This window comes from Arachis stenosperma, chromosome 10 (genome assembly GCF_014773155.1).
Source record: "Arachis stenosperma cultivar V10309 chromosome 10, arast.V10309.gnm1.PFL2, whole genome shotgun sequence".
In the NCBI taxonomy this organism is placed as follows: domain Eukaryota; kingdom Viridiplantae; phylum Streptophyta; class Magnoliopsida; order Fabales; family Fabaceae; genus Arachis; species Arachis stenosperma.
In genome coordinates this window covers 113,353,150-113,363,756 of record NC_080386.1, presented here as the reverse complement: position 1 = coordinate 113,363,756, position 10,607 = coordinate 113,353,150, and the positions used below count along the sequence as shown (strand labels likewise).

The 10,607-nt window shown below is 39.9% G+C and overlaps 1 protein-coding gene across 1 annotated transcript; it reads left to right on the top strand.

Annotated features, from left to right (window-relative positions):
- Positions 1-3,347: 3,347 nt before the first annotated feature.
- LOC130957502 (uncharacterized) lies at positions 3,348-4,702 on the top strand. The gene is made up of 2 exons (XM_057884357.1): positions 3,348-3,748; positions 3,847-4,702. The coding sequence occupies exons 1-2, from the start codon at positions 3,348-3,350 to the stop codon at positions 4,700-4,702; spliced, it is 1,257 nt and encodes a 418-aa protein (XP_057740340.1).
- The last annotated feature ends 5,905 nt before the right edge of the window (positions 4,703-10,607 follow it).

Here is a 10,607-nt window from a genome sequence, read left to right as displayed (position 1 = left end):
CTCCTTTCTATTCTTGAAATTGAAATCCTATGATGAGATTTTGCCAATTTTGTTGTTCTAGGTTCGATTTAGCTTGTAGGGCTTACTGGGTTTGAGTTGCAACGCGTGTGGGAGCGGTAAGGATTTCCTAAACTTTAATTTAATTTTGAATCCATTAGGTAAAATCTGAATTTAGAATATATGTATGTATTAGGTGTGAATTAAGTTCATATACATGTATTCGAATTGAAAAGTGAGTATTTGGAGGATTATTAGTGATTGAAGCTCGGTTTGTGGCTGGTTTTGTTGAGCTTGGGGGGCTGTATTCTAGCTTTTGAGGCTGCCTTGGTTTGAATAAAGTGATCGGCCAAGGTATGGTTTAGGTTTCGCGCGTTTAACATTTAAGGCGTTGTGAAAACTTAGGCTAGAGATCCATAGGTTAAATTGAAAAGGTTAAATGCATTGAATGATTAGTTTTGTGATGATATTGGATAAATTTATGACTGAGTTTGAATTAGAATTTATGAGCTTGAGTTGTTGATGTTGTTGAATATGTGCTCTTGGACTTATTAATGATCGGTTGATGTTGATGTTGTTACATGTTAATGGAATTTGGTTGATATATGTTAATAAAGGATTGATATATATGTTGAAGGGTTAATATATGTGAAGGGTTGATATATGTGTTGAGGGGTTGATATATGTTAATGAAGGATTGCTCATATATGTGGTTTATGTTGATATAAATTGGTGGATATGCCTTGTTGAATTAGTTAAAGGTAGTTTGGGAATGGTTGTTAATGAATTGGGGCTGGATATGTTAATAACATGCAGGTTTATGGGTAAGGAATATGAATGTGGTGAAAATGAGGTTTGGATGTTGTTTGGTAAAAAAAATAAATTTTGGTGAACTTTGAAAGTCCATAACATGCTCCTCAAATATTGGATGGAAATATGGTTTACTCAAATGAAAGATGGTTTTATAAGCTTTTGAACGATATCAATTTTGTGAAAAATAGAATTTTGTAGAGAAAGTTATGGACGACGGAAGTTTGGTGTATAAAACTGTGTTATGCAGGTGTTAAAGTACTAGTTATGCAGCTTTTTGGGCATTCTGCCAATTTTGGAAAAATGTCCATCCACGCGTACGCGTGGCATGACATTTTGACGACGTATGCGTGAGTAGCCGTGCGTGCGCGTGAGAGGCCGATCACGCGTAAGCGTGACGTGCTATTCTCAACATACGTGCGCGTGGCCCATGCGCACGCGTGGCCCTTGTTTGCTGCAAAATTGGATTTTTGGCATTTTAAATCAGATTTTCACTTCTAAACTTTCGTTTTCTTCCTTTTAGACTTAAGGTATAGTACTAAATCCAGTAGCTAGGTGAAGCTAGGAAAATAAGATAACTTGGGGGTGAAGTAAGAAGTAAATGATGACTTATATGGAGAAGATGAGAGTAGTACTAAATCCAGTAGCTAGGTCAAAACTCGATACTTTATTGACCCTACGTTGTAAGGGTGACCTGGCACGTATAAATTCCCGGATTTTGATAGCCCCCATTGAGTGATTTAAATAATAATTGATTGTGAAATCTATGCATAGACTCATGAGAATGCGTGACGAGGGACAGTCTAAGGTTTTCAGACTTGTCGGGTTGGCTGGATAACCGACAAATGAGCCTCATCAGCCATAGGACAGGCATGTATCATGTGCATTTGTTTGTTTTGATTGCTATGCATTTCCTGGGTTTGCCTAATTGAATATATACCTCCTACTACCTGTTATACTTGCTACTTGCGCTATCTGCTTATTACTTGTGCATGAACTTGTTTTGGTTGCTTGTCTATGCTGAATTATGGATGACTGAGGGACGAAGGAAGGGTGAAATGGCTTGGTGTTATGTTAGGTTTAAAATTGAGTGAGTTTAGGCATGTTTAGATTACCTACCCTCTATTTGTGGCTTCTATTTAAAAAATTAGGTTTTACAATTGTATGACGGAGTTCTAAGATTACCTCTGGCATTTCCAAGACCTTATTTATTATACGCGTGGCACATTTACCATGCTGAGAACCTCCGGTTCTCATTCCATACTGTGTTGTTATTTTCAGATGCAGGTCGAGAGGCTCCTCGCTAGGCGTCTGGATCTTGAAGCGGAGTAGTCCCTGGGTTATTTTGGGTTTTATGATTGTATATAAATGGACCTATATACTTAGCTTGCTCTCCAAGAAACTTGTTTATTTTGTTCCTCATAGAGGTTAAGGGAGATCTAGGACCTTATTTTGAGTTCTGAGTACTTTGGGATATCTGTATATGTATGTATATATATTCTCTGGCCAGCCTTGGCTTCGTAGGCTAAGTCAGGAGCTAGTTATGCTGTTTTCTTGGCTTTCCTTTACTCTCTTGCTTATCTTTATCATTTCCTTTTAGATTTCTTAGCACGCAAGTAATCATATTCCTCGAGTGTTGCACTTTTCATTTTTTTCGAATTTGTTTTACCTATTTTTCAAGGCTCCTAGCATATTGTCTTTTCCACCATTATATGTATATATTTATTTTGTAGAGGTCCGTAACACCACACTACCTCTGTTCTACGACTTAAGCGTAAAACTCTATGTAGTAGGGTGTTATATTATGGTATCAGAGCAGTTCGTTCCTATAGAGCCTGAGAATGGACTGATTGTGCTTCTGTACATTCTCTGTGTATGTGTTTATGTGCTAGTAGGATATCTAATTGATATATGTGGCATAAATGTTCATGAGCATGCATTTGGGACTTAAAGCATTGAACTTGCGATATTGAGACTGATCAACTTGATATCACTTGTTTGGTGTGTATAGGGACTAGATGTAGACTCGCGGACGCGGACGCGGGTGAGGTAGAAGCAGAATAGGCAATGATATGTCTGAAGCGTCAGGGAATACTCCTAACACTGTAGACTTCATGGCTGCTTTAGGCAATATGGCAGCGGCAATGCAAGCGACAGCTGAAGCCCTGGGAAATTAAATTAATAATAGAAATAATGGCAATAATGGCGATAATGGCCCAATGTCACTTTCTTCCTTCCTGAAGGTTCACCCTCCGACCTTTAGAGGGAACTCGAATCCTACTGATGCTAATAACTGGATACAGGGTATTGAGCGAGCATTACAGGCTCAACAGGTTCCTGATGAACAGTAGGTTGAGTTTGGAAGCTACCAGCTGCATGATGAAGCTCAGCATTGGTGGCAGGGCATGAGGTGCATTCTGTAGCCTGATGGGGTTATGATATCTTGAGAATTGTTTCAAGAGAAATTCTATAAGAAGTACTTCCCCAACTCAGTTAGAAATGCCAAAGAACTTGAACTGCTTCAGCTGAAACAATGCCAGATGACCATTACTGAGTACACAAGTAAATTTGAGAAGTTGCGCCGCTTTTCACGCATCTGTCAGGGAGCTCCTGAGGACTTTGCTGAGTGGAAGTGTATAAGGTATGAAGGAGGCTTTCGGAGTGACATTCAGAGCTTTGTAGCACCTATGGAGATTCGGGTGTTCTCTGAGCTTGTGAATAAGAGCAGGGTGGCTGAGGATTGTGTCAGAAGGGCTGCAGCAGAAAAAGAGAGTATGAGGATGCCATTCCAGAGGACCACAGGGAGGAATTTTGCACCTAGGGACAGACAGTTTAAGCATGGCGGCTTTGTCCCTCAGAACAATCAGGGGCAAAGCAACTTCAGGAGGCCTAATACCAATGCTAATCAGGGAAGGAGACAGGGAAGCAGCCACAGCAGGATGTGAGTTGCCACAGATGTGGGAAGTACCATTTCAGGCCATACAGGTTTGGGACTGGAGTCTATTATTCATATGCGCAGCCTGGACATTTGGCTAACAGTTGCCCAGAGAAGAAGAGGTATGAGATAGGTAGAGTGCAACAACCAGGGAGAGTGTACACTACTTCTTCAGTAGGCGCTGAAGGGTCAGAGATATTGATCAGAGGTAATTGTGAGATGGCTGGTAAAACTTTGAATGCCTTGTTTGATTCTGGAGCTACACATTCCTTTATTGCATTTGAGAAGGCTAATGAGTTAGGCTTGAAAATAGTAGTCATGGGGTATGATTTAAAGGTATATAATGCCACCCACGAGGCTATGGTGACTAGGTTAAGGTGCCCCCAAGTTCCCTTTCGAATACAACAGCGTGACTTTGCGCATAACTTAATTTGTTTGCCAATGACTGGTCTTGATCTCATTTTGGGATTGGACTGGTTATCCAAGAACCATGTTCTACTCGATTACTCTGCAAAAATAGTGTGTTTTATACCTAAAGACACAGAAGGGCTGGTTGTGGTGAATAATTACTACCTGAATTCCATGATAGTGAATCGTTCTGAGGCCAAATGTCAGGGAATATTGTTGTTATCTGCGGGTGTTTCGGGTGATGTTCAAAGCTTGGAGCAAATCCCGGTTGTGTGTGAGTCTCCAGAGGTGTTTCCTGATGATATTGAGGAATTTCCACCTAACCGAGAAGTTGAGTTTGCCATTAAGTTAGTACCTGGGGCCAAACCGATCTCGAGTGATCCTTATAGGATGTCACCTCTAGAAATGGCCGAATTGAAGTCTCAACTGGAGGATATGTTTGGTAAGAACTTTATCCGACCAAGTGTATCTCCGTGGGGTGCGCCAGTATTACTGGTGAAGAAGAAAGACGGGAGTATGCGATTATGTGTGAATTACCGGCAGTTGGATTAGATTACTATGAAGAATAAATACCTGTTGCCAAGGATTGATGACCTGATGGACCAGTTACAGGGAGCCGGTGTGTTCTCTAAGATTGATCTACGATCCATATATCACCAAATAAGGGTCAAAGATGAGGATATTTCTAAAACTGACTTTAGAACGCACTATGGCCACTCTGAATACACAGTGATGTCCTTCGAACTAACTAATGCTCCGGCGATATTCATGGATTACATTAACAGAATTTTCCATCCATATCTGGATAAGTTTGTTGTTGTGTTTATCAACGACATTGTTATCTACTCTAAGATAGAAGAAGAGCATACAGAACACTTGCGAATAGTGCTGCAAATCCTGAAGGATAGGAAGTTGTATGCCAAGCTATCCATATGTGAGTTTTGGAAGTCTAAAGTGAAATTTCTTGGTCATGTGGTGAGTAAGCAAGGAATAGCAGTGGATACTGCTAAGGTTGAGGCAGTGATGAATTGGGAGCGGCCAACTTCAGTAACGGAGATCAAGAGTTTCTTAGGCTTGGCAGGTTACTACAGGAGGTTCATTAAAGGGTTTTCACAGCTTGCTTTGCCTTTGACCAAGCTAACTCAGAAGGATGTTCCTTTTGTGTGGACCCCGACGTGTGAGGAGAGTTTCCTTGCCTTAAAGTAGAGATTGACTACTGTACTCGTATTAGTGTTGCCTGAGCCGAGAGAACCATTCGAGGTATACTGTGATGCATCCTTGAAGGGTTTAGGATGCGTGTTAATGCAGCATCAAAAAATTGTAGCTTATGCCTCACGTCAGTTAAGGCCACATGAAAGAAACTACCCAACTCATGATTTAGAGCTTGCAGCTGTTGTCTTTGCCTTGAAGATTTGGAGACATTATCTCTATGGTGTGAAATTCCAAGTCTTCTCGGACCATAAGAGCTTGAAGTACCTATTTGAACAAAAAGAGTTGAATATGCGTCAGAGGAGGTGGATGGAACTCCTAAAGGATTATGACTTCGAGCGGAACTACCATCCGGGAAAGGCGAATGTGGTGGCGGATACCGTGAGTAGGAAGTCCTTATGTGCTGCTTGGATGATGCTAAGAGATGAAGAATTACTGAAAGCCTTCCAAGGATTGAAACTGGGAATCAGAGAAGAGATTGGGACTTTATGCCTAAGCCAGTTACAGATTTCAAGCAACTTTAAGGCCGAACTACTAAAGTCTCATTAGAATGACCAAGAATTGTATAAGATTTTGCCAGCGATTAAGAAAGGCAAGCAATGAAGAGTGTCAGAAGATAAAGATGGATTGTGGAGGTTCAAAGGTCGAATAATTGTGCCAGATGTCGGGGATTTGCGATAGAGCATATTGGAGGAAGCTCACAAGAGCGGGTTCTCCATTCATTCGGGAAGCACCAAGATGTACCAAGACCTAAAAACGATGTTCTGGTGGCCAAGAATGAAAAATGATGTGGCGTTGCATGTTTGCAAGTGCTTAACTTGTTAGAAAGTCAAAATTGAACACCAAAGACCAGCAGGAACCCTTCAACATTTGGAGATTCCACAATGGAAATGGGAGAGCATTGTTATGGATTTTGTGTTGGGTTTACCAAGGACTCGAACAGGTTGTGATGCTATTTGGGTGGTTGTAGATCGACTGACCAAGTCAGCTCATTTTCTGCCTATTCGGATAAGTTGTACTATGGAAGAGTTGGCGTAGTTATACATAAAGGAGATTGTGAGGTTACATGGCGTACCTTCCACCATTGTATCTGATAGAGATCCTCGCTTTACATCACAGTTCTGGGGAGCTTTTTAGCGAGCTTTCAGCACTCAATTAAGCCTAAGTACTGCATATCATCCTCAGATGGATGGCCAATTAGAAAGAACAATCCAAACCTTGGAAGACATGCTACAAGCTTGTATTTTAGACCAGCCGACAAGCTGGGATCGATATATGCCTCTGGTGGAATTTACTTATAATAACAGCTATCATGCGAGTATTGGAATGGCTCCATATGAGGTGTTGTATGGAAGAAAATGTTAGTCTCTGTTATGTTGGTATGAAGCAGGAGAAAAGAGCCAAATAGGACCAGAAATGATAAGTGAAACCACTGAGCAAATAAAGAAAATCCAAAGTCGAATGCTTGTGGCTCAAAGCCGTCAGAAAAGCTATGCTGACCAAAGGTGGAAGCCTTTAGAGTTTGAGGAAGGAGAACACGTTTTTCTGAAAGTTACTCCAACCACTGAAATAGGGAGATCCATCAAAACTAAGAAGTTAAATCCCTATTACATTGGGCCGTTTGAAATCTTGAAGAGAATTGGACCAGTGGCGTATAGGATCGCTTTACCACCACATCTCTCGAACCTGCATGACGTGTTTCACGTATAGCAGCTTCGTAAATACACTTTTGATCCTAGTCATGTCCTAGAGCCAGAATCAATTCAAGTGAGAGAAGATCTTACGCTTCCAGTAACTCCGGTTAGAATTGATGATACTAGAATTAAGCATTTACGCAGGAAAGAGGTTTCTTTGGTAAAAGTAGCTTGGATTCGGGCTGGTGTTGAAGAACATACCTGGGAGCTTGAGTCAGAGATGCGGAAAGACTACCCACACCTCTTTTCAAGTAACTCACTCTGAATTTTGAGGACAAAATTCCTAATAGGTGGGTAGGATGTAAACCCCGCAAAAATCGGTAAATAATTATTCAATAATTTGAATTTTAATTAGGAAAATTAAAATTACAAAACTAATATCAAAATAGGATAGAGCTCGTCAAAACGAGAATTTTGATACCAATTTCGAAAATTTGGCACAAAATTAGATCGGAAGGGCCGAACCGGTTGAACTAGGGCCCAAACTAGGCCCATGGATCCAACCGGACCCATAAATTAAAAAGGGACAGAAGCTCTTTCTCCCCATTCAGTAACAACAATACTGAACAGCTTTGGGGGAAGGAAGAGAGCTTTCCCTAACCCTCACCAATCTTTCAACTACCACAACTTTTCCGTTTGAGCTCCGATCGCCGCACCGTTCGTGGCCACGCGTCCAGTGCGTCGAGCTCTATATTTTTATTAGATCAATTTTAGGGACAAGCTCCATTTCTATTCTAGAATCTCTATCCCCTTTCTATTCTTGAAATTGAAACCTTATATTTTGCCAATTTTGATGTTCTAGGTTCGAGTTAGCTTGTGGAGCTTACTGAGTTTGAGTTGCTACGCGTGTGGGAGCAGTAAGGATTCCCTAAACTTTAATTTAATTTTGAATCCATTAGGTAAAATCTGAATTTGAAATATATGTGTGTATTAGGTGTGAATTAAGTTCATATACATGCATTGAAATTGAAAAGTGGGTATTTGGAGAATTATTGGTGATTGAAGCTCAGTTTGTGGCTGGTTTCATTGAGCTTGGGGGGCTGTATTCTAGCTTGTGAGGCTGCCTTGGTTTGAATAAAGTGATCGACCAATGTATGGTTTAGGTTTTGCGCGTTTAACATTTAAGGTGTTGTGAAAACTTTGGCTAGAGAACAATAGGTTAAGTTGAAAAGGTTAAATGCATTAAATGATTAGTTTTGTGATGATATTGGATAAATTTATGATTGAGTTTGAATTAGAATTTATGAGCTTGAGTTGTTGATGTTGTTGAATGTGTGCTCTTGGAGCTATTAATGATGAGTTGATGTTGATGTTGGTACATGTTAATGGAATTCGGTTGATATATGTTAATAAAGGATTGATATATATGTTGAAGGGTTAATATATGTGAAGGGTTGATATATGTGTTGAGGGGTTGATATATGTTAATGAAGGGTTGCTCATATATGTGGTTTATGTTGATATAAATTGGTGGTTATGGCTTGTTGAATTAGTTAAAGGTAGTTTGGGAGTGGTTGTTAATGAATTGGGGTTGGATATGTTAATAACATGCAAGTTTATGAGTAAGGAATATGAATGTGGTGAAAATGAGGTTTGGAGGTTGTTTGGTAAAAAAATAAATTTTGATGAATTTTGGAAGTCCATAACTTGCTCCTCAAATATTGGATGGAAATGTGGTTTGTTTCAAATGAAAGATGGTTTTATAAGCTTTTGAACGATATCAATTTTGTGAAAAATAGAATTTTGTAGAGAAAGTTATGGACAACGAAAGTTTGGTGTATAAAACTGCATTATGCAGCTGTTAAAGTACTGGTTATGCAGCTTTCTGAGCATTCTGCCAATTTTGGAAAAACGTCCATCTATGCGTATGCGTGGCGTGGCATTTTGACGACACATGCGCGAGTAGCCGTGTGTGCGCGTGAGAGGCCGATCACGCGTATGCATGACTCACGCGTATGCGTGACGTACTATTCTCACCACGCGTGTGCGTGGCTCCTGTTTGCTGCAAAACTGGATTTTTGGCATTTTAAATCATATTTCCACTTCTAAATCTCCATTTTCTTCCTTTTAGACTTAAGATATAGTACTAAATCCAGTAGCTAGGTGAAGCTAGGAAAATAAGATAACTTGGGGGTGAAGTAAGAGGTAAATGATGACTTATATAGAGAAGATGAGGATATTAAAGAAGTTTAATGCCAAGACTTGATAAATTATTATTGATTGATTATGAAAATGAAATTGGCTTATGAATAATAATATCTGAGCTTGCCACCGCGTGTTCCAGGTCGAAACTCGATACTCTGTTGTCCCTACGTCATAAGGGTGACTGGGCACGTATAAATTCCCGTGTATGGATAGTCCCCATTGAGTGATTTGAATGATAATTGATTGTGAAATCTATGCATAGACTCATGTGGATGCGCGACGGGGGACAGCCTAAGGTTTTTGGACTTGTCGGGTTGGCTGGATAACCAACAGATGAGTCTCATCAGCTATAGGACAGGCATGCATAATGTGTATTGTTTGTTTTGATTGCTATGCATTTTTTGGGTTTTTCTAATTGAATATATACCTCCTGCTACCTGTTATACTTGCTACTTGCGCTATCTGCTTATTACTTGTGCGTGAACTTGTTTTGGTTGCTTGTCTCTGCTGAATTATGCATGACAGAGGGACGGAGAAAGGGTGAAATGGCTTGGTGTTATGTTAGGTTTAAAATTGAGTGAGTTTAGGCAGGTTTAGATTATCTACCCCTATTTGTGGCTTCTGTTTAAAAATTAGGTTTTACAATTGTATGACAGAGTTCTAGGATTGCCTCTGGCATTTCCAGGACCTTATTTATTATATGCGTGGCACCTTTACCATGCTGAGAACCTTCGGTTCTCATCCCATACTGTGTTGTTATTTTCAGATGCAGGTCGAGAGACTCCTCGCTAGGCGTCTGGATTTTGAAGCAGAGTAGTCCCTGGGTTATTTTGGGTTTTATGATTGTATATATATATATGAACCTATGTACTTAGCTTGCTCTCCAAGAAACTTGTTTATTTTGTTCCTCATAGAGGTTAAGGGAGAGCTAGGACCTTATTTTGAGTTTTGAGTACTTTGGGATACTTGTATATGTATGTATATATATTCTCTGGCCAGCCTTGGCTTCGCAGGCTGAGTCAGGAGCTAGTTATGCTATTTCCTTGGCTTTCTTTTACTCTCTTGCTTATCTTTATCATTTCCTATTAGGTTTCTTAGCACGCAAGTAATCCTATTACTCGAGCGTTGCGCTTTTCATTTTGCGAATTTGTTTTACCCGTTTTTCAAGGCTCCTAGGATATTGTCTTTTCCACCATTATATGTATATATTTATTTTGTAGAGGTCCGTAACACCACACTACCTCTGTTCTGCGACTTAAGCGTAAAACTCTGTGTAGTAGGGTGTTACAATAGGTGCTAACTTTCTTGCGTCCTTTATACATGTCAATTAAATAACTTAGCGAATATGTAAAATAAATGGTATTGTGATAGACAAAATTAATAATTTCATTTTATTTCAGAGAAAATAT

What these genes read in the sequence shown, in the direction of transcription:
- LOC130957502 (XM_057884357.1), top strand. Translation starts at nt 3,348, where the DNA reads ATGACCATTACTGAGTACACAAGTAAATTTGAGAAGTTGCGCCGCTTT. An exon ending in GGAAGCAGCCACAGCAGGAT is followed by an intron (nt 3,749 to 3,846) that starts GTGAGTTGCCAC and finishes TTTGGCTAACAG; the next exon opens with TTGCCCAGAGAAGAAGAGGT.